General features: G+C 41.9%; 1 protein-coding gene across 2 annotated transcripts in view; it reads left to right on the top strand.

Moving 5' to 3' along the window:
* Positions 1–2,930: 2,930 nt before the first annotated feature.
* itpr3 (inositol 1,4,5-trisphosphate receptor, type 3) overlaps positions 2,931–27,617 on the top strand; it is a 53,979-nt gene continuing 29,292 nt past the window's right edge. For both annotated transcript variants that reach the window (XM_084367759.1, XM_084367760.1), the window contains exons 1-11: positions 2,931–3,426; positions 15,231–15,301; positions 18,211–18,332; positions 18,780–18,866; positions 20,473–20,631; positions 22,453–22,551; positions 22,661–22,744; positions 26,456–26,602; positions 26,705–26,800; positions 27,213–27,257; positions 27,459–27,601. In XM_084367759.1, the coding sequence (XP_084223885.1) occupies positions 3,335–3,426; positions 15,231–15,301; positions 18,211–18,332; positions 18,780–18,866; positions 20,473–20,631; positions 22,453–22,551; positions 22,661–22,744; positions 26,456–26,602; positions 26,705–26,800; positions 27,213–27,257; positions 27,459–27,601 (1,145 nt within the window). In that variant the 5' untranslated portion in view covers positions 2,931–3,334. The remainder of the gene's footprint in view (positions 3,427–15,230; positions 15,302–18,210; positions 18,333–18,779; positions 18,867–20,472; positions 20,632–22,452; positions 22,552–22,660; positions 22,745–26,455; positions 26,603–26,704; positions 26,801–27,212; positions 27,258–27,458; positions 27,602–27,617) is intronic.

Here is a 27,617-nt window from a genome sequence, read left to right on the forward strand (position 1 = left end):
CTGAGTGCTCACAGCTCTCAGACAGCTGAAACTAAAGTCCAGTTTAATTCTCTGATAATAAATTGCATTTTTTTTTTCAGCTTATCGTTTGTTTTAATGTAAAATCTTCACCTGAAAGGTAATTAGTAACTAAAGCTGTCAGAGAAATATAGTAAAAAATTAATAAATAAAGATATAGTGTTAAAATATTACTTTGGTAAAAGTGAAAGTCACACGTGAAAAGTAGCCGAGTAAAAGTATCTGATATTAAATGTACTTACGTATCAAAAATACAAGTAAACGTAAATTATACATATATTTACATGTATTGTGTACTTTGGGTCGATTGATTACGTATCTGATCTGATAATCTGATATGTTAATTTAAACGTGTGTTCATTCGGCTCTGATGCAGCAAGTAATCTGAAAAGTAACTAGTAACTAAAGTTATTAAATGAATGTATTGGAGCCTCTTGAATGAGTCGTGAGTACAGTAGTTGAGTAAAAGTGTGTGTGTGTGTGTGTGTGTGTGTGTGTGTGTGTGTCTGTTACAGTGACCACAACAACAACTACACACAGACAGATCACAGAGTCTGTGGTGTGTTAACTGTGTAGCTGCCTGCTGCTTTAACAGCTGAAACAGGAAGTCCAGTCAGCATGACTGTACACACACACACACACACACACACACACAGTGAGTGTACTCCACTACAAGTAAAAGTCCTGCATTAAAAACCTTATTTAAGTAAGAGTAAGTATTATCACAGTGCAGTAAAATGTTCCCTGTCAGTGTTTTTATATTGATGTTAGTGGATTAATGTTCCTGCTGCATTCATGTCTTCATGTTGAGCAGAAAAACAGCCTGTTTTCAGCTGTGTGACGATGCATTTTGCAGCAGATCCAAGAGGCTTTATTGAGCTTCAGAAGGAGGAGAAGTCTCTCAACACTTCATCCTTGATAAGCATCAGGACAGGATCTGAACGTAACCTGTAAAAAAAGCTGTCGACATGTAAAAACTACAATATTTCCCTCTGATGAAATGGAAAATATTCAAGTACCTCAAATGTGTTTCTGTGAAGTTTGTGGTTTTTACAACAAACCACAAACTTCCGCTTCTTGCATCTCTGAAACCTTCTCTGCATTACTAGAAGGTTGTATTTCTTAACAGTCAAAATATTTCTACATTTTCAGTTCATATCAGAAAAGAAACTTCACATTTAATTATGTAAAGACAAATACAAGTTACCTGTGAGGTCAGTCTGACTGAGACACTGTCACAGTTTAACCATTCCTCCAGGTTTCATGAAGATCAGGCCAGAAAACAACCTCCCTGCAGGAGGAAGCCACTGGTCCTGCTCTTAGAGATGTGCTTCCATAGTGAGGTTAGATTTTATTAAAGCGTCTGAGTCCCCAAGAAAAACATGTTGGGAGTTAACGTTCCTGCAGACAACTGATCCCCTTACATTGCTGCTCGGGACGCTTTACCAACCCAACATGTGGCTATTTGACGTCCTGGGAATGAGACTCAACTATCAACTATCTTTGTGGTGCGTTCAGGAACAGCTGGGACAAATCCTACTGACTCTGAGTACATGTCAGAGCCTGTACTCTATTACTTTTACTGGAGTAAAGAAGCTGAATCAGCACTTCTGCTTTTACCAGAGTCTGTTTTTACACACGTACCTGAACTTCTCCTGGAGGAAACAATGTGACTCCTCTGCTGTCAACAAGTAGAACAAGTTACTTACAAACAAACTGTATCCAAACAGATCAGGACGTTTCTGAGTGATGACATCATCAGTGAGCTCTCCCCCACAACAATAAATAGACAATTGAACCAAAAGAAACATAAAGTTTGAACTCATGTGTGGTGTGCAGAAACTACACTGCCAACACTTATTCTGATTGGGTGGCTCTGTGTGTGAACACGCGTGTGCGTGCATGTGCCTCCTAGGCTTGTCCATGCACGCTGCTTGTGTGTCACGCCCCGGCTGCAGCTTTGTCACGCATACACAAATACACCAGGGAGTCAGCCACCACAGGGGGTGCTGAGGGATCAGTCTATGTAAGACGTCAAAGTAATTAATTAACAATAATTTACAACAGTTTGAGAATGCCAGCCGCGGGCACAACAGCAAGGAGAGGAAGAGGGAGAGAAAGTCCCCAGACTCCCTTATGAAATCACGCATTTTTGCGAGTTTTTGAGATTTGAGAAACTTTTTTAACTTTGAGAAGCGCTGTTTCTGACAAATTCTTAATAATCTGGCCCTCCTTGTAAATTCGGCATATGTTATAGCCTCGTTTTAAGGGTGCTGCAGCCCCCTCAGGACACATAAATGCGTATATTGGGAAGTCAGTCACAGCTGGGGGTGCAGAGGGAACAGTCTATATATGACGTCATAGTAATTAGTTAACAAAATGTACAACAATTTGAGAATGATTTGCGCAACAACAGACATCACAACAGGAAGGGGAGGAGGAGAGAGCGAACGTCCCCAGACTCCCTTATGAAATCACTCATTTTTGCGAGTTTTTGAGTTTTGAGAAACGTTTTGAACTTTGTGAAGCTGTTTCTGACAGATCCTTAGTGAGTCGTGCTTCCTTGTAAATCCGGCCTCGTTTCAGGGTGCTGCAGCCCCTCAGCACCCTGCGGCCCCGCAACCAATCGTATGTAGATACAGTTCGTGCATGTGTGCCTGCGTGTGCGTGTGTGTGCGTGCGTGTGGCCCCGCGGCAGTTGCTCTCGGAGCTGTCTGTCAGTCTTATCAACACCTCGACTCACTTCCTGGTTTTCAATACAGGAGTCTTTGGCGTGCGCGCGCATGTGCACGCCCCCACACACACACTGCCGTCCGCGGAGCGCAGAGGGAGGGAGCAGCGCAGAGCCGTGTTGTCTCCACACCTACACACTTTACCCTCCTGAACACACACACACACGCACGCACGCACACGCACTGAGAGGATCTGTGTGTCCTCTGACTGCAGCTTCACACAACAACCCGCTGTGCTCTCACTTCCAGGTTCTTTCAGGTTCTTTCAGGTTCTTTCTGTGAACTTCTCGGAACTTGTCCGGAGGCGCGTGCAGCGTGCCGACATTCAGAACCCGGCAGTGGCCGTGTGAAGCGGACACGGAGCTCAGTGGACTCTGCAGGCTCAGTGTTCAGAGACTGTTTGGACTCCAGCTGCTGCATGTGAGGAGGAAACTGTTTCCTGACTCGGTCTGAGGCTTTCAGACGCTCACAGAGACACAGAGGAAGAGGAGGAAGAGGAGGAAGAGAGGAAGAGGAGGAGGAAGTTTCTCCGTCTCTACCTGAGCTGTCCCGCCGCTGTCGGAGGAACCTGACCCGGCTGCAGGATGTCGGACTCTGCCTCCAGCTTCCTTCATATCGGGGATATCGTGTCCTTGTACGCTGAAGGATCCGTCAACGGGTTCATCAGCACCCTGGGGTGAGCTCACTGTGTCTGCATCAGAGTACTGACAGCAGGCAGTGTAATAGATTACTTCACTGACACGTTCAGGACTTTTTCTGTAGTTTAACTGTGATGAAGGTTTGACAGTAAAAACAGGATAAGAGAGATTTCTGATCAGAACATCAACCTGGACTTCAGCTTCAGGTGTCTGAGCGCTGTGAGCAGCTGCTGAGGCCCAAAAGTCAAAAGTTATTAAAAACTGCAGTACTTTTACTTCAAATACTTCTAGTACATGAAGCTGATAAGACTTGTACTTACCTGTATTCAGTGATGGCATGCACCCAAGTACATTTACTCAGCTACTGTACTTTAGTTTTGAGGTACTTTACTCGAGTATTCTTCCTCCATTTTCTGCTACTTTATACTTCTGTTTGTAGTTTTTACTCCACTACGTTAGTTACTAGTTACTTTGTAGATTACATTCTGCATCAGAGGGAGAAGTTATTCCCACAATTAAATACTGAACATCAGCTCTGATAGTGATTCAGTGTATACATACATGTGTAATTTACTTTTAATGTACTTTTGATACTTAAGAACATTTAATATCAGATGCTTAAAGACTTTTACTCGAGTACTCTTCATATGAGTGACTTTACTTTTACCAAAGTAATATTTTAACACTATATGTTTACTCTGTCAACACAAAACTCGAGTACTATAGTACTTCTAGTACATGAAGATGACAATACTTGTGTACTTACCTATATTCGGTGATGAAATGTAACTAAGTACATTTACTGAAGAACTGTACTTAAATGCAGTTGGAGGAACTTGTACTTTACTTGAGTATTTCTATTTTCTGCGACTTTATTCTTCCACTTCACGACAGTTCAGAGGCAAATATTGTACTTTTACTCCACTACTTTATTGTTAGTTACTTGTTACTTTGCAGATTACCTTCTGCATCAGTGCTTTAAGTCGTGCAGTTTAATATTAATTTATTTTATCAGCAAACAGACAAAAGAAAACTTTGATTCTGACAATCAGATAAATGTTGAACATCAGATCTGATAATCAGTCGACACGTAATATAAAGTATATAGAGACATGTAACTTTACTTGTACCTTTAATACTGAAAAAGTACATTTAACACATTTAATGACTGTTGTTACTTTATACAACACTGTCTGAAGTTACTTGTTACTTTTCAGATTCAGACTTTACATTAAAAAATACACAAAATAAGCTTGAAAAGCACAATTTTATGATTGAAAAATGAAACCAAGATGGTTTTAATTATTAAGTGAAGGTTTCAGATGTCTGTGAGTTCTGAGCAGTTTCACTTCTGGTTGAATTAAAATCACTTTCTTAGGCTCGTAAAGTGAAAAACATCCAAAACAAGAAAACACACATCAGTGTACAGAAGCATCATTTTGTTCATTCAGCCCCATACAGAGCTGTGTCAGTAGTCCTGACACCTATAATCTGTTAGCATGTTAGCATGTTAGCACATCCTGTCCCCCCGTTGGTGTTTCCAGTTAAATGTGTGAAATAAGGTGTGTTACAGGCTGAACATATAAACTCATCATTAAATGTCCACAGTTTAATTATAAAGCTCTTTTGTGTGTTGAAGAGGGAGCGTACCGATGTTCCCCGGTTTGTTCATCAACCGGCAACAGCGAGGAACATAGGACCCTTTGGGTGATCAGCGGGGAACATGTTCCCCGGTCACATACAAAGCGGGGAACATAGGGATGATCCCGTGAAACGGTTAGCGGTTGCTAACAAGTGTCTGAATGAGACTACAGAGGTTGTCGGGGACATTAAACGTCCTCACAGCGAACACGGAGACTCGTCTCCTCACTAGTCCGTCTTTACAGGCCCACTTTAGTTACACACTGTTCTCACTCTGACTTTACAACTTGTACATTGATCAGTTTATAGAAACCTGGATAGTAATTGGGCAGTAAGACGCTCAGTGGTGGAGACGTTTGAGTCATGTGACCGTGATGTCGTCTGTTTGTAGCCTAGCATTAGCTTTTTACTGCTACACATTTAATTTACCTTCAACAGGCTTTGAGAGGAGGGAACCAGAGCGATGCTAACTTCAGTTAGCTACAAACATACGTCATTGCTACATCACTCTATTAATGTGGTAACAACCCCTCAGATCTATCTGGCGACCCTTCAGAGGGCCCCGACCCGCGGGTTGGGAACCACTAAACTATCTGACTGTATATGAAGTAGCAGCTTCAGCAATGACATCAGAATCAGAGGTCAGTCACACAGACTGAACCTTTACTGCACGAGGCTGACCTACTGTACACACACACACACACACACACACACACACACGCACACACACACACACACACACACACACACACACACACACACACACACACGCATGCACGCACGCATGCACACACACACACACACACACACACACACACACACACACACACAGAAAGAGAAAGTGGCAGCTACTATGTCGGCTTGTATGGCAGGAAAAGGAAGTGGTACCAAGTATGTCCAAGAAAGATTTCCACTGTGCCATTGTGTGTGTGTGGTTCTGTGTGTGTGTGTGGTTCTGTGTGTGTGTGTGGTTCTGTGTGTGTGTGTGTGTGTGGTTCTGTGTGTGTGTGTGTGTGTGTGTGTGTGTGTGATTGTGTGTTGTGTGTGTTGTTTCCTGCGTTGTGGTCTTACACCCACTCTTCTTGTGTATCTGACTCAGTCTTGACCTTTTACAGTTTCTCTGTAGCCTTTAGCTTTACTGCCTCGTTGTTCTGAGCAGCAACAATGAAAACAATAGGTCACCATTTTTAGCCACGCTAGCGTCACATGCTAACAGCTGTCAGGAAGGAGACGTCATTAATTCTCTTAAAAATGTCAACGTGTTGGTCTGGAGTGAAATCATCTGGATGGATTGATGTGAAACATGATTAGTTGGTTCAAACGTTCGCGTGTCCAGAGGATGATTTTACTTTGGTGATCCTCTTGACTTTCCTCCGGCGCCACCTGCAGGTCAAGAATCTCAGTTTGGTTTTCTTCTCCCCAGTTTGAATCCCACCGTTATAAAATGTCTCGTCTCCTGGTTGATTCATATTATTTTTAAATCTGTCGATGTGGACAAACGATCACTCGTAGGGCCGGCATGCTAACAGCAGAGCAACAGAGCAGCTGCTACTGCTTTGAGGTGCGTTACCGCCACGCAAACGCTACTTTTGTATCCATATCGACATGCTAATTATGTTAGCATACTTACATACAGCATACACTGTGGCAGAGTGCTTGCTCATGGGGTCTCTGTAAATACAGTAATCAAGGAGGATGGTTTAGACCTGATCTATTTGGAAAGTATCATGTTATGACTTGTTGTAAATTGGAGCTAAACTAATAAAGATTGATTGATTGATAACGTTAGGTTGTCCAGTAGCTGCTAACATGCTAACTGTAGCTGCGCAGTGTTTTTAAGCATGGCCGTGTTGGTGTGTCGTCCATCACTCTGGTGAAAAAACGACGTGATATATTTTGATGAAATGTGGTTCAGACGTTCACTCAGGATGAGTTGTGGGGATCCTCTCTTTATCTAGCGCCATCATCAGGTCAACATTCACACTTCAGTTCCTAGCAGGACACCTGAATGTGTTCATCATCAGGCCAAATGACGGAGGCCAGTTTGAAGAAGAAAATCAGTACTGAGGTGGTTTTCTTGTCAGATGAGTCGGCAAGGACGACTTACCAAGCTAACAGCAGCTAACTACATTTAGTAGCAGTTAGCGCTTACTTTAGCAACAAAGCTGCTACCAGGAAACTCTATAAATCACCTCCGTACTGTAACTGGCCTCTGTCATCGTTCTCGGTGGTTGTTAGCACGATTATTATCGGTTACTGTAGCAACAAGTAAAGCTAACCTACCAGAGCAGCCTGAGGGCAGAGCTCAGAGAAACCAGCAGATATTTTCTCCAGAAAACACGACCCAGTTTCCCCCAAAGCACTGAACAAAGTTATAAAGTTGTTCAAGTGTTTGTACAGTAATTCAGTCATGAAAACAAAGAGCGTTTGTTTTCTCCTCTCATTGAAATTCCTTCCACAAAACTACAGACTGCTCCTTTAAAAATACCTTCAAAGTGTCTTTTTTGCCACAGTTGGACCCGACACTGGAGTAAAGGTGAATTATGGAGCAAGACATGTAATAAAAACCCTTACACAGTGATTTTGGCTTCATGGGGACTGTAAGTACCTGCAGGATTAATGATATTGACGTTGGCCTCACCTGCGCTCTGTTGATTCAGCGCGCTAACATGTTAAACTGAGACAGTCACCACAATAGACGTCGTACCTGCTGAACATTAGGGTGTTAACACGCACAGACAAGAGAGTGTAAATAATCCTCCACTTCCTTGAGCATCCGACTGTGTCCGTCCTCCACCCGGTTAATCAAACAGCGTGAGGCCGACGCACCTGAAGGTCCTGCAGTGAAATCATTAACAGCACAGGAGCCGAATCACTGAGGAGAGTTATCAAGGTTTTATTCACATGTTTAAAGGCTGCTTTGATTCAGATGTTCCCGTAATATTTTAAAGGTTTATTAATCTTTATATTTCTTGTGTTTTCTGCTCTCGTTTCTTTCTGACTGATGATGTTTATCCACAGTGTTTGAAAGTAGTTGTACCCGATATTGCCAAAAGTATGTGGACTCTGGCTTTATCTTTTTTTATTGGAGCAGGGAATCAAATTCACCTCCCAAAAAAAGCAACTTTGTGTCAACTTTGTGTCCCGTTCCTGTTTTCACGAGGCTCAGAGTGCAGCTGAACAGCTCCGTAACAAAATGGTTTTCCCAGTTTGGTGTGGAGGAGCTTGACAGGTTCTGACCTCAGCTCCGTCCAACACCTCTGGGATGAACCGGACCGCTGACTGTGAGCCGAACCTGAACATCACTGTAAGACCTGCAGCAGGTGTGGAGGAAAGACTGAACCCTGTAGTGATCGTTTAAACTGAGTCGATGTGGTGTGTTTGCTCACAGTTGGTTTTTATCTGGAGATTCCTGCCGGTGACATTTGAATAGGGAGTACCTGAGAGAGACAGGGTGGGCGAGAGAGCTGATGAACACACAGAGAGAGAGAGAGAGAGCTGATTTCACTACAGTCAAAGTCAGCTGCATCAAAACAAACAGGTTTCAAACAGGAAGTGGAGGTCAGTTCATCCAGATGAAAGCTGCTCATTGGAGCATGAAGCCACAAAAGTTCAACTTCCTGGGTGGAAGATTCCCCGGATCTGCTTCACAGCCCCGCAGAGCGAGCACAGTGGAGACCTCCACCCTGCCCGAGCAGCTAGCTTCCAGTTTAGCCGTCTGCTAGTCTGACTTACGGGATAAAGCCTGTCAGTGGTCACATTTCCCCCAAAGTTACTCAAACACTCACCTGTACACTAATTGCACAAACATAAACAAGCTAGCAGCTGTTAGCTTTGTAGAATATGTAAACCTGGAACTAAAACAATGTTATATTTCCCTCATGTGATGTTAGCTAGGAAGTGGTTGAATGCTATCGTTAGCTGATGGGTTATCAAATATGTTGTTTTAACTTGAAGAACGGCTCGATGTCGCTCCAGAGTTTCACTGTCCGTCCTCGCTTCAGTCGCTGATCAGTCGGGAAGTGGTAAAATAATAACGGTATATATATATATATATATATATATATAGCCAACCACTGTATGCGTCCCCTGAGGTTAAAGGCTTACTGGTTGTTTTCTAAAACGCTTAAGAAAGTTTTAAACAGTTATGTTTGTTCAACAGAAATAAGTTTTATTTTGTGTTCTTATCGTGGGACTTATTTCAGGAGCGTTGTGTTCGTATTATTGTGTCCATCCGAGCTTGTTATCCTGCTGCTGATGATGATGATGATGATGGTGGTGGTGGTGATGATGATGATGATGATGATGATGATGATGGTGATGATGATGATGATGATGATGATGAGTGGGTTCAGCTCAGATCAGTGTAGAAAACAAACAGGTGATAATGAGATCGAAGCTGAAACAGCAGCTCCGGTTCTGACTCGTCCTGCAGGTTCAGTCTGTCTGATGGAAAACACCTGCGGCCGTTCAGATACACAAATCCATATTCAAATCTGTTTCTCCTGCCGGCGGGTGGAGGAGGGGAGCAGAGGTGGAGCAGGACGACACAAACAAACCACAGATGGACACAGAGTGTTTCATCCTGAAGCTTTACATCATTAGTTTCTTTTTCTTTTTCTTCCAACACAATCGATATTTTCAAAGTCAGAATAAAATGTTGGCAGTTAACGTTTCACCTCAAATGTGAACGTGTCACACACTGTTAATCTTCTGTTAATGTTTGTCAGCGTCCTTTATTTCTTGATAGGACAAGCTGAAACATTCGTTAGCTGGATTAATGTGTCAGCTAACATCTGGCTTCAGGCTACGCAAAAAAGTCATTAAACCTGTTTCTGATTCATGGTGAAGTCGTCCTCACTCGTCCTCTGAGACACAAAGTGACGAGTCGTTGACGAGTCGTTGACGAGATGTTGACGAGACGTTTGACGTCCAGCTGATGAATTTACTGAAACAGATGTTGAGATGAGATCTCAGGTGAATCAGGTGTAACAGTGAGAAACAGCTGGCAGCTGAACATGTTAGTCATTGAGTCAACATACCTGAGTGTGTGTGTGTGTGTGTGTGTGTGTGTGTGTGTGTGTGTGTGTGTGTGTGTGTGTGTGTGTGTGTGTGTCTGACAGTCCTGTGAATAGACTAATCAGCAGACGCAGGTGTACTTAAAGACACACACACTCACACTTGGGACACACCTGGCAGGCAGACAAAAGAACTGATTGGCTGTTGTGGTCGCAGTGATGGCCGACTCTGTGGGCGGTCGAGAAGAAAGAAAGAGAGAGAGAGAGGAATTTAAGAGGGGAAAGGTGGGAAGACAGGAAGACATGATGAAAAATAAAAAGACGGAGGAGGACGGAGGAGGACGGAGGAGGACGGTGGTGCCTGTAACGAGCACATTAACCGGGAGAGCGTCCACCCCTCCTCAGGTTGTCCCGTGGGATCAGTGATCTGAGGTATTTGAACAGAGCTCATAAAGCTGCATGTTTGGCTGAAGATCATTAAATATGTTGAAGTTTCCCACAATCACTTGCAGGCTGATTTGTTTACAGGCTGTGGTTTGTAGTTGACCCGCCTGCTCCGACTGAACCAGTATGCAAACACCTGACTGATATGTAGAGACCGGAGTCATTCACAGAGCGATGACGAGTCAAAGACGTTTTTTTAACACACTTGAATCATGTCATTTTAAAAGTAATGACATAATTAAAGAGTTCACTTTTTTTAGTTGTTGTAGGTGTGAGGGCAATGCTTTTATTGTGAAATTAAAGATGGTGAAACTTCAAAGTAAAAGCACAGAGGATCATCTGAACAACTTTTACTTTCCCAAAGAAAAACCAGCCGGAGGATCATGAGTCTGAGAACATGTTTCTGTTTAACACACACACACACACACACACACACACCTGTGAAAGCTCTCTTTTGATGCAGTGAGCAGACAGTCTGCAGTCAGCAGGATTACCTGTCCATTCATACACACTCTAACTACAATCAGCAGGAGGCCAGGTGTGTGTGTGTGTGTGTGTGTGTGTCTGTGTGTGTGTGTGTGTGTGTGTGTGTGTGTGTGTGTGTGTGTGTGTGTGTGTGTGTGTGTGTGTGTCTGTGTGTGTGTGTGTAGAGGCCTCTTGTCTGTCTGTCACTATTGAGCCCCTTCTGTTGCCTAAACACTGATGGGAAGAGAGATTTACTTTAATGACACACAAACACACACACACACACACACACACACAGACACACACACACAAACACACACACACACACACACACACACACACACACACACACACACACACACACAAACACTCTGGTATCTGCAGATTGTTATAAAAGGGTTGAGGAGTGTTCCTTCCTTCGGGCTCCTGACATGCCGACAATGATCATTACACAAACAGACTCTTTGTTTCTCATTTCATTTGAACTTTCTGCTTTTCTGTTATTTTTCCTGTCGTCACTTTCACAGTTTCAGTTTGATTCATTCTCTGAATTCTCTCTGAACTTTGTCCTCTGACCGTCCGGCCAACAGGGTCCAGATGTGACGAGCTGTTGATCAGTTCAGAAGGATTTTAGACTTTCTGCTCCGGGTTTTGTCTGTCAGGCACATCGACCCTCCAGCTCTGTACCATCGTATCATTGTGATTCAAAAGGCTCCTGAACAGAAAGCACAATGAAGTAGTGTGTCCCTTCAGAGCTGCCGTAAGGCCGGAGTAGTTGTTTGAGACATGTGGGAGAGAAAATGAAAATAAGTTTGTCTCCATGTCCTCCTTAATATGTTCTTATTCAACCTGCCCGGAGAGACGAACCTGAGACACTCGGCTGCGTCGCTGGCAGCAGTGAGTGTTTCTCTCAGCTGTGTTGTTGTTATTTGTGTTGTGTTGTGTTGTGTTGTGTTGTGTTGTGTTGTGTTGTGTTGGCTTCCTCAGTATGAGAATCATTCATCAAATGCTTTTACTTTTACTACCTCAGTGGACTTTTGAATGCAGGACTTTCACTTGAAATTGAGTATTTCACAGTTCACACAATGACTTTTTCTTGCCCTTATTGCAGAAAAGACAATATTCTGACAAAGCTGTTGACACGACAAATAGAAATAAATATTCCTCTATTATTCTCATTGACATGCAGGTGCCATTTCTCTCAGTTTTCTGGACTTATTGGACCGTGTGAACACAGCCTCCGTCTCTCATTCATTCAGCCAGCTTCTCAAAGAGGGCGCTGTTGTGATATTTACACATCCAACACACAGTCCTTCATAATGTTGTTTGAAAAGTGCCCGCGAGTCTTCAGGACTCACATTTGATCCAGTCCTCTGCAGACTTCACTGATTTCATCACTCACAGTTTATTGCAATATAGACGTCACATGGTTGAACGTATTATAAATGTAAAACAATACTTTATTATATCGTTACTTGAATAATGTAGGCCAGAAATAATATTTAACCCTAACTCATATTTAGAAGTAAAGGTTATAGATAGTAATCAGTTGTTGTAGTCTGTCAGTGGATTATATTTGCCTTGCAGTCTCACGCAGCTGCAGACTTGACGTGACCAGAAATGTGGGCTTTTCTTCTGTGCATGCATCTCAGCTCTACGTCAGCTCTACGTCAGCTCTATGTCAGCTCTACGTCAGCTCTACGTCAGCTCTATGTCAGCTCTACATCAGCTCTACATCAGCTCTCTATGTCAGCTCTACGTCAGCTCTACGTCAGCTCTCTATGTCAGCTCTATGTCAGCTCTACGTCAGCTCTACGTCAGCTCTAAGTCAGCTCTATGTCAGCTCTACGTCAGCTCTACGTCAGCTCTCTATGTCAGCTCTATGTCAGCTCTACGTCAGCTCTAAGTCAGCTCTACGTCAGCTCTCTACGTCAGCTCTACGTCAGCTCTCTACGTCAGCTCTACGTCAGCTCTCTATGTCAGCTCTCTATGTCAGCTCTACGTCAGCTCTACGTCAGCTCTACGTCAGCTCTACGTCAGCTCTCTATGTCAGCTCTACGTCAGCTCTACATCAGCTCTACGTCAGCTCTACGTCAGCTCTACGTCAGCTCTAAGTCAGCTCTATGTCAGCTCTACGTCAGCTCTACGTCAGCTCTCTATGTCAGCTCTATGTCAGCTCTACGTCAGCTCTAAGTCAGCTCTACGTCAGCTCTCTACGTCAGCTCTACGTCAGCTCTACGTCAGCTCTCTACGTCAGCTCTACGTCAGCTCTCTATGTCAGCTCTCTATGTCAGCTCTACGTCAGCTCTACGTCAGCTCTATGTCAGCTCTACATCAGCTCTACGTCAGCTCTACGTCAGCTCTACGTCAGCTCTCTATGTCAGCTCTACGTCAGCTCTACATCAGCTCTACATCAGCTCTATGTCAGCTCTATGTCAGCTCTACATCAGCTCTACGTCAGCTCTCTACGTCAGCTCTACGTCAGCTCTCTATGTCAGCTCTCTATGTCAGCTCTACATCAGCTCTACGTCAGCTCTATGTCAGCTCTACATCAGCTCTACGTCAGCTCTCTATGTCAGCTCTACGTCAGCTCTCTATGTCAGCTCTACGTCAGCTCTCTATGTCAGCTCTACGTCAGCTCTACATCAGCTCTATGTCAGCTCTACGTCAGCTCTCTATGTCAGCTCTACGTCAGCTCTCTATGTCAGCTCTACGTCAGCTCTACGTCAGCTCTACGTCAGCTCTACGTCAGCTCTCTATGTCAGCTCTACGTCAGCTCTACGTCAGCTCTACGTCAGCTCTATGTCAGCTCTACGTCAGCTCTCTATGTCAGCTCTACATCAGCTCTAAATCAGCTCTACGTCAGCTCTACGTCAGCTCTCTATGTCAGCTCTACGTCAGCTCTACGTCAGCTCTACGTCAGCTCTACATCAGCTCTACGTCAGACGCCATGTGTCTCAAACTGCTGTAAAAACCCAGATTTGGGTGCATAATCCAAATGTACAATGCTCCTAAAACAAGAATAATACTTCATGTCTTCATCTGACAATGCTACATTCAGAATAAAGTCTAATTATGAATATCCAAACTGAACATGCTGTTGAAACCTTCAGAGTGCAGCTGCCATCGATGTCATTTATGTGTCTGTTGAACACTCAAGTATCATTATTTATTATTTACTAGATGATTTAAATGTAAATAACTGAAGAAAAGAACATTAACTCATTTGTGCTGCGTTCGTGTTTTCTTGTACACATAAATGCAGTTTATAGGAGTGTCATGAGTGCAGCTGACAGATGGAGCGCTCTGATTGGCTGTTCACTATCGGAGCAGCTTTAACTTCTTATTTATCAGCTGCGACATCTTGTGAGAAAACGTGTCTATTAATAGAAGAAGAGTCGCAGCGAACAGCAGCGTGTTGTTTCCTGTTTCTGTAAACCACACCTAATGATTATTACTGTCATTACTGATCCACCTAATGATTATTACTGTCATTACTGATCCACCTAATGATTATTACTGATCCATCTGACGATCATTACTGATCCACCTGATGATCATTACTGATCCACCTAATGATTATTACTGTCAATACTGATCCACCTGATGATTATTACTGTCAATACTGATCCACCTGATGATTATTACTGTCAATACTGATCCACCTGACGATCATTACTGATCCATCTGATGATCATTACTGTCAATACTGATCCACCTGATGATCATTACTGATCCATCTGACGATCATTACTGATCCATCTGACGATCATTACTGATCCACCTGATGATCATTACTGATCCACCTGATGATCATTACTGATCCATCTGATGATCATTACTGTCAATACTGATCCACCTGACGATCATTACTGATCCATCTGATGATCATTACTGATCCATCTGATGATCATTACTGTCAATACTGATCCACCTGATGATCATTACTGATCCATCTGATGATCATTACTGTCAATACTGATCCACCTGACGATCATTACTGATCCACCTGATGATCATTACTGATCCATCTGATGATCGTTAGTCTGGACTGTAGTGGTTAAATCATGCACTGTAATATATTTCAGGTGTTTAATGGATTATCTTAATGATTCAAAACATCACACATCAGTTTTATATTATAATCCATTAATTAACCCAACTACTGATCACCTTCCTCCTTCTGATCCTCCTCATCGTCACTTCTCTAGTTTCTTCTTCTGCTGAGGCTGCACCACACTGACATTTCTTCTTCTTTGGTTTTATGTCTGCAGGTTGGTAGATGACCGCTGTGTGGTCGAACCGGCTGCTGGAGATCTGGAGAATCCTCCAAAGAAGTTCAGAGGTAGGACCGGGAGTGTGTGTGTGTGTGTGTGTGTGTGTGTGTGTGGTTACTAGACTCAGCTGTTAACAGAACCTTTAATCAGGAAATGTAACTTTAAAAAGAAAATTAGATTTTTAAATATTTATCTTCTAACGTGTCTGGAGGATTTGTTAAATACAGAAAAGGACGCTGGTCCAGTTCCTGCTCTGCCCCGTTCTCTGTGGGATCAGCAGGTTCTGGCTCAGCTCTTTGTTATTAGAACCAAACGGACCCATAAAAACCTCCCGTGTGTTAAATATTAATGGTGTGTGTGTGATGAGAGTCCAGCTCCTGTCATTCAGAGGATACTGATGAAGTTTTCCACCGGCTGCTCTCTGATGAGCTCACACACACACACACACACACACACACACACACACACACACAGTATATATAGATACCATCTGCTCTGTGCTGTTTTAGTTGTTGGACAGCGAGTTGAACTAGTTAAGAAGTAGATCAGAGTGAGCGACCCACAGCTCCAACTTCAAATCACCAGAACCAGACGGACTGTTGAGGACCGCCAACACCAATGACTATAACTACAACTATAACTACAACTATGACTATAACTATAACTACAACTACAACTACAACTATAACTATAACCATAAGTATAACTATAACTAGGACTATGACTATAACTACAACTACAACTACAACTATAACTATAACCATAAGTATAACTATAACTAGGACTATGACTATAACTACAACTACAACTACAACTATAACTATAACTATAACTATAACCATAAGTATAACTATAACTAGGACTATGACTACAACTACAACTACAACTATAACTATAACTATAACTATAACCATAAGTATAACTATAACTAGGACTATGACTATGACTAGAACTCCTACACACATCTTAGATGAACCCTCATCATGTCACAGCCCTCTGACTCGTGAGGTTTACTGTCATCATATACCAAAATATTCAGACAGTAAAAATCATAAACACGTCAGCTCAGCTTCAGGCGTCACTGAAAACATCTGATTTCACAGACTTCAGTGGGAAATAAAAGACCAACACAAGCTGACTGGTTCTGATCCATGTGATGAAGCTTTGTGTCTCTACGTGAAGGCAGCATGTTTCTACCTGCCAGTGTCACGTCACTATGGAGATACATTTATTAAGTTTTTTTAATTACATATATTAGATCAGTCTGGACGGACGTGGATGTAAAGTGGTGGTGATACCGTGATCTTGATTGTAATGAGAAACTGTGTGATGACTCAGCACATACACAACTAACTTCCACCGTCACATTTATGTTTCCATTATTGTTTGTGCACAAAAAGCAAAACCTGAGAGGAAACAAAATCTGTTTTTATTTAGCTGATGTCGTCCTGTTTGAAAAGTTTTATCTTGTTTGTCTGTTTCCTTTCATCAGCAAACTAAAAATGGCAACAAATGTTTCAGCTACATGCAACTAATCACAATTATATACAAGTATGTGCTATAAAGAGACGAAACCCAGCCTGGTGCGTGTGTGTGTGTGTGTGTGTGTGTGTGTGTGTGTGTGTGTGCGTACATGAGTTAAAAGCTCATTTCCTTAAGTCAAGAAGACTTTTAAACCTGACAATCCATTCAGGTCTTTAACATACGATACACAGGCAAATCATGTTTGCCTTACACACTCACACACTCGCACTCACACACACACACACACACACACACACACACACACACACACACAGTATGAGTGTTAATGTGTTCAGCGGGCAGGATCTGCTGGAGGAGAGTCAATATTTACCTCCTCTGTCTGTCTCTGTTTCCTCTGACTTCCTTTCACTGCAGCTTTATTTGTTTCTCCCTCCGTCCCCTCGTCCTGTTCTGTCCTCGTTAATTAACAAGTAAAAATGATACAAATCTAAGAAAGACACAGAAAGAGTGGATCATTTTAGGGTTGATAGAACTTTATATTTACTCTTTTATATGATAGCTTTAGCATTTTAATGCTATCATTAAACATTAGAGCTAAAGGTACTGTCACATTTTCATTCTGAGCAGGAAGGAGTCAAAATAAATACTGGAAATGTTCTTTTTAATTTCTATATTTGATGTAAATGTTTAGACACATAACTCACAACAATCAAACTTTAACAACACCAGAGAGGTTCAGACTGTTTTCAGTGTGATGAAAAGAGATTAGCATTAGCCTGCAAGAGTCTGCTTTAAATGGTTACATAGTGCTAACATCAATGTTAGCTTATCAACGGGCTAACTTCCCTTACAGCCAAACATTGATATTAGCTTCTCCAATGTCAATGTAAGCTTATCCAACAGGCTAACATCAGTGTTAGCTTGTTCAACAGGTTAACATCACATCTAATGGCCCAACGTCAACATTAGCTTCTCCAAAAGGCAATGTTAGTTTCTTCAACAGGCTAACGTAACCTGCACTATATGTAGGCCGACGGTCAAGCAGGTTTTATTTTTCAGGTCATTTTTAGCTTCGTAAACTAGTAAAGCTGAGCTGAGGGATTGATCAGGTTAACATCGAATATTTACAGTCTTCTAGCGAGTTAAAGCTTTTATTGTATTGTGTCTTTAAAGACTCTGTCACTGCTGGTTTATTATATCACACAGAGAAACACTATATTTGGTCGTGGGGCAGAAATAAATCCAAGGCTTAATGTCAGCTGCTTCACCAGTTTGATGCTCTGAAACCAAAACAACCAATTAGTTTTACCTGCTGGTCCACTGACCAATCATCAGCCTGGAACTAATCACTCCAGCTGACCACAACACCTGGAATAACCCACATACAGGTTGTTTACCTCATTCTTCTCAGATTATTGAGAATAAGGTTGTTTCTGATGTTTGAGGTTTTCTGGTTGAACTGGACTGTAATTCTCATCTTCCCTTCTCTCAGACTGCCTGTTTAAGGTTTGTCCTATGAGCCGGTACTCGGCTCAGAAACAGTTCTGGAAAGCCAAACAAGCCAAACATGAGAAAGACAAGATCGCTGACGTGGTTCTGCTGCAGAAACTACAGGTAAGAGACGAGCACATATCCTGCACACACACTTTAAAGGTTGAAGGTGATTTATTTGTCATTTATTAACATAATTATACACAAACTGGTGTAAACCCAGGAAATAACTGGAGCGAATTTTTCAAATTAGGGTCAGGATGAATGTAAACAGCAGCAACAAGATGCTGATGATAACAGGGTTTATATTTTCCATCAGCTTTGACGCTGTGTGAGCACCAAGCAGAGTCCACCTCTCCTGGTCTTGTGTAGTCCTGGGTTATGTCGGGTCAGAACACGGTCCGTGGTGTTGTGGTGGTCTCAGCCAATCAAGTGGTATTAGTAATGTTTTAGTGTGTAAAAAAATATTTCTAGCACTACAAATCATCTGACTGTACGTGTGTGTGTGTGTGTGTGTGTGTGTGTGTGTGTGTGTGTGTGTGTGTGTGTGTGTGTGTGTGTGTCTTGCAGCATGCGTCCAACCTGGAGCAGAAGCAGAACGAGACAGAAAACAAGAAAGTCCACGGAGACGTAGTGAAGTATGGGACGGTCATGCAGGTAACGGACTTGTTCATCTGTTTCTACAGAAAGACAAACGTTTATATATATATATATATATATATATACAGTATATATTATTTGCATGATTAAACATTTAAACATGTTCTGGAGATCTGTTGTCACGTGTCAGACACCTCGAAACTGATCTCGACCAAACTCAGGAAGTTTGGTCGAGCAGTGAACAGTGTCACTGGGTCACAAGGCAGAGCCGGTTCAAAAGTAACTTTTTTTAAGTTTGAAAGTCAATCAGATGACTACGAAGAGAGACAAACTGACTGCAGAGGAGACAAAGTGGATGGAAAGAAACACAAAACTAACAAAGTAATTTAAAGAGAGACACAAAACGACTACACGCAGCACACAGAGACACAATAACTACAGTCAGACCTGCAAAATTACAAGAGACACAAAACAACCACAAAAAGATTTTTTAAAATTACAACCATAAAGGGAAATGTTTTCATAAAGACACAAAATACCACAAAGAGACACAAACAACCACACAGAGGTGCAAAAAGACTCCAGAGCGACGTCGAGTCACCACACAAAATACTACATACCAAAAAAATAGAAGCAAAACAACTACAACGAGACACAAAGCCACCAAAGAGACACAAAACAGCAACGAAAAGACAGCTGGCTATAAAGGGACGCAATAGGACGACAAAGAGACAAAACATGATCTCAAAAGGACAAAACGACTGTAAGTTGATGCAGAATAAACAGACACTAAACATATTTGTCCGAGACTGAAAGTGAAGAAGGATTCAGCTTGTAGGTAAACGAGTCTGTGTTTGACTGCTGGAGGGTTTTTACAAGACAAACAGACGAAGGACAGAAGTCTGACAGGTGTCAGTGTCTCCGTCAACAACACCTTTTATTTGACTTTCTGTCTTCATTAAATTAAAACTGAAAAGCTTCAAGATCCATAAAATACCAAAAAGTACTTCAGAATTATTATTAATTAGCTACATCACAGGACTGTGAGTCTGCACTCACCTGGCTGCTGTCAGCTCAGTCCGTATTGATCCACGCCTGCTGCTACGACAACCAGGTGACTCACCGTGGCAACATGTGTCCTTCTGACTGAGTCAGTAGTACAGTAAGGGATCACTTACTGCACACACACACACACACACACACACACACACCTGTATCTGTTAAAGTCAATATTGACCTCGCTTTAGAGCTGTCATCATAACACACACACACACACACACACACACACACACACACACACACACAGATACACACCTTCCTCTTACAGGAATCTTTATCTCAACAATCTGTAACAGTTTCACTCAGCAGCAACCACACCCAGTGTGTGTGTGTGTGTGTGTGTGTGTGTGTGTGTGTGTGTGTTTAAGGTGTGGAGAGTGTTGCATGGATGTGTAGGACTCCACTAAACTGAGGTACAGATGATAACAAAGCTGCAGTGTTCACATGTTCAAACACACATTCTGTCTGAGCAGCGTGAAGCTGCATCGTTCTGTTTGTTTCTTACACTCGTCGGATCTCAGAACCAGAACACCTCCCTGTGTGATTCACTGCTGGTTTGAGTCTGAACATGAACATGTTTTATCTGCACCTTCTGTGTCTGCAGCTGCTCCACATGAAGAGTAATAAATACCTGACGGTGAACAAACGTCTGCCGGCGCTGCTGGAGAAGAACGCCATGCGGGTCACTCTGGACGGGACGGGGAACGAAGGCTCCTGGCTCTTCATCCAGCCGTTCTGGAAGCTCCGCGCCAACGGAGACAATGTAAACACACACAACACAGCACATCCACACACAGTGTCACACACTACCCGGCTCATGTTCACGGTCCCCAGAGGATGAATCCCAGTGGTTAAGTGACATCCTGACTGGCTTTAAAAAAGGATCTCCTGATTCATAGACATCTTTTCTGAATGAAAAAAAGACTATCTGCCACAGTGACGTATAAATGTTTGTGTCAAAACATTTCATGTGATAAAAACACTATACTCAGAGTCTCTGGTGCTTCACATGCACCTCACACATTCAGAAATCTATATTAAAATGGTGACAAAGGTTGTTTTAATCTGCAAAGTTTATGTTCATATTTCCTTTGTTGAAATACATCGTACAGCCCGACCAATATATTGTTATATTATACAGATATTATCAGTATAACGCAGCTCTAGTGAGTCAGTGTCACCATGAGGACAAACGTTACACTTGTGTTCAGAAATATCAAAATGTTCTTGTCATTAATTATTTTTTATCATTGTGTTCCTATAACACTGCTGGACAGTTAAAAAACATCTCATCCTGTCAAAATCGATAAAGCAGAACCAGAGATATCGCTCTGATTCTTCTTCTCTTAAAAATTTACATTACCCACAATGCAACAGGCCACAGAGTGACATCACTGGAGGCAGTTTATCAGATGAGAGAACGTGAGAATACACACCTGTGACCAGATGTGATGTAGTGTGACACACGAGTACTCCCTATTTTATTGAATGTATCTGTAATCAAATTACAACTTTTTCTCTGTAACTTTACCAGAATACATTTACCTTTTTTGTATCCTTATTATGTAATCCTGCTAGATGTAATCCATTACTATTCAAGCCTTTTACAGCCTTATAAGTGAGCCAGTTTAGTCCAAAGAAGTATTGAAGAGGTACACTTGCTCGTATCCTTCCAGTACATTGATATGAGTGTACTTACTAAATAAAGTAGAAGTGTATCTTTCGTTAGTTGTATACGTCAGACCGGAACTTCAGCTTTCAACACGTCTCTGCCACTTTCTTAATTTGGTCGATCTTCAGTCACGTCCGTTCAGTCTCGCAGCATCAAGCTGGTTCAGTAACACCCCCCAGTGGCCAGATGTGTCCGACACACACCTCTACTTCTATTATTACCTGCTCTGTGATTGGTTCACTAGCTAACAGATGAAAGCTGTCTTCCTCCCAGCGTTGCCAGATTGGTTTGATGTTTTCCAGCCCAATAATTGCTCAAAATCCTAATAATGTGTGGAGATCCATGCTCCCATGGCTTCACGTTGTCTGCCCTTCGCATAGCTTGGAGCCATAAATCAGAGATCATCATCTTTAGCTTTATTGTAAATGCAACAAACTGACAGCAACTCTTTGACACGTTGTTATTAAGTTAAACCGGCTGGTTTAAGTGTTAATGCTGCTGCTGTCTGCAGGAAGTGGAGTTGTTTTCTCCCAAAGGGTTCATGGACGTTTTGGTGGTTTGATGTATAACTTACCTCCAAACATTCAATCCATGACATCATGTCACATGTTTAGAAATGTTGTCCCCTTTTGAATAAACTGTACATGTTTCAGATGAGACTGTATGTTATGTCACATACAGTCTCATCTGCATTTGTTCACAGTCTCTCCGTGGCCATCTGCTGGTTGTGTTCATCAGTGTGCTCATCGTTCTGATGTTTGGATGTTTTCTGTCTGTGTTCAATCGTTAATTGTCGTTTTGTTTAGTTTTCCTGTTTATATTTATTTGAATTAATGTTACGACCCTCAATAATCTCCAGATCAGGTTTTCTTTTCCTCTGTACAGAGATGAATTGTGTGCTTCCTGCTGCAGGTGGTGGTGGGAGATAAAGTGATCCTGAACCCGGTGAACGCCGGTCAGCCGCTTCACGCTTCAAACTATGAACTGACCGACCATCCGGGCTGCAAGGAGGTGAGACCCAGACAGCTCAGTCCTGACACTGGTCCTAGTTCTGGTACTGATGATGAGGATTAATACTGCAGCAGAAGCTCCCAGTGAACAGCTCTTCTTCCCTCTGCAGGTGAACTCAGTGAACTGCAACACCAGCTGGAAGATCAACCTGTTCATGATGTACAGCGACCACAGAGAGGAAGTGCTCAAAGGAGTGAGTGACGACACCGACACACAGCAGACGATCCGATCCGATCGGTTCAGATCAGATCAGATCAACTTTATTTATCCTGGAGGAAATTCCTGTGCCAGAGACTCAGAATGACAGTAACATAAGAATAAAACACAAAAACACAAACAATAATAAAAAAGTGTCACATATAAAGTAAATGCTGACATCAGTCAAATAAGATACATTTAGGATAAATAAGAAAACTACAATAAAAACGTAAGTAGTTTACACAATGACATTGAGAAGTGATCAGAGGTAATATTACTGCAGTATTTACAGGTCAGTGGTGGAAGAAGTATTCAAATCATTTGCTCAAGTAAAAGTAGCAACACTGTAGTATAAAAATACTCCATTACAAGTAAAAGTCATTCAAAATGTCCCTTACAAGTACTCATATTTCAACATCTCTGCTGTAGTGTCAAGGACACTACTGTACTACTGGATCATTATTTTCAATGTATTAATATGTAAACTGTACTTTACTGAAGTACTGTACTTGAGTTAATATTCAAGGTACTTTTACTTGAGTATACCCATTTTCTGCTACTTCACTCCACTACAGTTATCTGTTAACTCAGCAGATTACATGCTGCATCAGACACAAAGTAGAACATTTTGACATTTACTTATAGTACATAGTACAGAGTATATACATACATGCATAATTTACTTTTACTCGTAAGTTTGATACTTTTGTCCATTTAATCTCAGATATTTACTTACTTACTATTCATATGGGTGACTTTCACTTTCACAAAAGTAATATTTCAACACGATATCTTTACTTTAACTCAAGAATGACTGTTGGGTACTTCTTAAAGGTCCTATTTGTAAAAAAAAGTAGATTTAGTCTCGTTCCTGACTCATCAAATACCGACACTTTGGGATTGTTGGTCGCGCGGCGGAGCTAATTTTAATCACTTATTATACTTTTGGTAGTTTAATTTCTAGTCATGGAACATATTTTATTAATTGATTTGAATTTGAAAAGCAACCATAGCTCTTAAATAAATGTAGAAAAGTAGAAGTATTAAGTAGCATAACATGGAAATACTCAAGTTAAAGTACCTCTAAATACTTGAGTAAATGCACTTTTCCAGTACAGTGTGTATAATATTTGTATTACATACATTTTATGAGTGCTTCTTTGAGGTAATTCAGGTCCTGGAAAACATTTGAAATCATAACTTTGTCAAATCTGAACACACCTCAAGAATAAATCTCCTCATAGAAGAGAAAAGACTCCTTAAATCTCCAGAACTCGCCTGGAAATCGTCATGTTTTTAAGATTTATTCAGTAATACATGAACCCAGTGACAGTTGTCTGTGCATCCATGTGTACACTGCGAACAGGAAGTGCTTACAGCTCATTCGGCACATTATTAATGGAGATAATTCACCAAAGTTTAGAGAAAATACTGTTAAAAGCACGGGGCTCAAGCTGTAGCTAACAGGCTAACTCACTGAATCCATGGTGACATTGCACTTCCGGTTTACACCCTTTAAATTGAAGAAAGATAAAGAATAATTTTAGGAGGGAGCAGGGCTTTTAAAAATTAACATTTTTGACATAAGGCTCAGAAATTCGTTGTTTCTGTGAAGTCAGTTTTTTTGGTTTTTACGAGTTTAGATCTTTGTACTTCTTTTAAAAACAAAACGCAACACAACTTCCGGTTTGGTTAACGTCGGAGCAGGTCGCGCAGCGGGAGACTCCGACATCCTGTAAGTCGAGTCAAACTGTTTTATTACTACAGTTAACGTGTGAAAACCTGAGCTGAAGGTTAGTGACGCTGTGAAAACCTTCTATAAAGCAAAACCAACCTCCAGACGAACAGTTTACGGAGAATAATCAGGGCGACACAACACAAGCTAGCCAAAATGCAGCATGCTAACGCGACTAGCATCGTGCAGCTAACCCTGGCGGACACGGCGGAACTGCGCTATCAGTGGAGGACCGCGCGACAACATCCGTGTAACCGCCATCATGGAGGTAAAGGAAATGTCCGGCACAGAGGCCTCTCCGTCTCCTCCAGCTGTTGTCAGCGCCTACAAGAAACAGGACGACCCTCCGCGGCCGTTCCTCGCACGGATCCACCACCAGACAACAGAGCGTATACCAACGTTAGCCCGGGTCCCTCTCTGCCCGCGGGTCGGACATGCACATCCACCCCGGTCACAGCGCGGAGGGCTCCAAGAAAATGGCGGCATTCTCCACGGTCAAGTCCCAACTGAGAAACGCCGGGTTCGGTTACAGGAGTCAGTTTCCTCCTTTCTTCGTCACATCTCCTGTTCTGTCCACTTCAGAGACACTGGCTGAATTAAAGCTACTCCGGTGTCGGTGCAGCCTGGTTGTCAGGTACTGACTGAGCCGTCATGGTCCTTTATTTTGTTTTTCTGTTTCTTTTAATCATTACTTCTGTGTGTACTCACTGCACTGTTCTTACAGACAAGATACACTGACAGACAGAAAACACGGATCTTCTTGATGCAACTCATGCACACAACAAACATGAAGTACCCAAAAGTCATACTTGAGTGTACTTAAGTATCAAAAATAAATGATACATGTACACGACTCAAAATTAGTTACTGACGTTGGGATCTTTTAAAGTTTCACTTGATTGTTTATTCTGTGACATATCTGCATTTTTATTTTGTGTTTTGTGAATATTTTTGTCCCCCAGTGATAAAGGGACACATTTTATTTTACTTTTACTGCACATGCATACATGCACCAATATCCCTAACTAATTTTGAGCAGCGTATTCACATGTGTACACTAAACTGTGGGCCAACTGATTATCAGAATCAATGTGTTTTTAATCGGATTGATGATAAAATAAACAAATTAAAAACGTGTGATACTTTGGGTCTGATGCAGCATGTAATCTGTAAAGTAACCAGTAACTAAAGTGATCAAATAAATGTACTGGAGTAAAAAAGTATAATATTTGCCTCAAATGTACTAAAGTATCAAAAATACAAATAAAAGATAATTATTTACACATAAAAGTATACATATGTATGCATGTATGTATACTCTATAGAAAGAGTTAAGCCTATTCATTATTAGATCTGACATCGATCATTTTTGTGATTATTGCAATCAGTGTGGTTTAAGAGAAACAAACAGATTTCTGATCAAACAAATTGATTTTAAAAATGCTCTGCTACATTATGTAATCTGCAAAGTAACTAGTAACTAATGCTATCAAATAAACAGTGCAGTGGAAATATGAAGGAGCAGAAAATGGAAGTATTGTAGTAAAGTACAAGCACCTCAAAAGTGTACTTAAGTACAGTACTCGAGTAAATGTTACAGTACGTCACTGTACATAACACTACTGTCTGTAAGCTGACAGTTAAGAGTAGGTTTTGTGTCCTCTGTCCCAACAGAGATGTCTTTTTTGTTGAACGGAAAATAAAACTACAAAACCCCTGATCCTCAGTCACTGTTGCTATGGACAAGAAGCCAGTCGGAGGCATAAATCAGAGATAGTCAAATATTTTTGTTGCAGAACAAAACATGAGGAAGTTGACCCAGAATCCGAAAGTGAATTAATTCAAACTGTGATCTTACAAAATATAAATGCTGCGGACTTGTCCTTTAAAGTTTCTCTCTGTCTGTGTTTCTGTGTCTGTCTCTCTCTCTCTCTCTCTCTCTCTCTCTCTCTCTCTCTCTCTCTCTCTCAGGGCGACGTGGTGCGTTTGTTTCACGCTGAGCAGGAAAAGTTTCTGACCTGCGATGAGTACAAGAGCAAACTCCACGTTTTCCTCCGAACGACACTGAGACAGTCTGCGACCTCGGCGACTAGCTCCAACGCCCTGTGGGAGGTCGAGGTAAACAGGCCACACACAGACACAGACATACACACACACACACACACACACACACACAGCTGAAGTTGTTGTAAACTCTCTGTGTGCCGATTGGTTCGTCAGGTTGTCCATCATGACCCGTGTCGTGGAGGGGCGGGACACTGGAACAGCCTATATCGCTTCAAACACTTGGCGACTGGCAACTACCTGGCTGCAGAGGTAACCATGGCAACACTGCGTGAAAGGACTGATGAATGAATGAATGAATGGGACTTCTGGAGATTTTAAACAGCTGCTCTGCCACAACAAACAGTTCAAAAGACTCCAAAAAATGTGTTTGATCATGTCGTCAGCCTAATCAAAATCATTTACCATAAAACATGGCTCCAGATTTAAATTGAATACCGGTGGAGGTCTTTTTGTTCTAACTTCTTCAAAAGAAAGTCATTCTGAATGAGTCACTCTTTTGTAGTTTTGTCCTTCATTTCTAAATTCATGCTCACCAAATTAAAAATGTAACTAACTGGAATTAACTTTTCAATGTCACCTCATTGTCTTCTGGAAGAATTTAAGCGATCCTTTGTTTCCTTGCAGTAGATAATATCTTTGGCTGTTGTTGTTGTTGTTGTAGGAGAATCCAGGCTATAAAGGAGACAGTGCAGAGCCGCCGCCCTCGGTGAGTTTAACTTGTTCAACATCGTCACATCAGCAGCACCGCTGACAGACTGAAGTCAGCTGAGACTGAAGCTACATTGTAATGTGCTTCACTATACCACTGAAATATCTCTGCAGTGACCGTTCGCAGCTGTAACTATTAATGAAAAGAGTAAAGAGTGGGCAGTTCACCTCCTCAGCCTGACCTCTGACCTCTCTGTAGATCGACGGTAGTCGTAGCAACAAGCGCTCCCACGGCGAGAGGATCAAGTACAAGTTGGTGGCTGTGGCTCACGGGAACGACATCGCCTCGCTGTTCGAGCTTGACCCAACCACGCTACAGAAGACAGACTCATTTGTACCACGGTAGGAACAGACGGTG

This window comes from Pagrus pagrus, assembly GCF_965226575.1.
Source record: "Pagrus pagrus genome assembly, chromosome: 11".
Classification (NCBI taxonomy): domain Eukaryota; kingdom Metazoa; phylum Chordata; class Actinopteri; order Spariformes; family Sparidae; genus Pagrus; species Pagrus pagrus.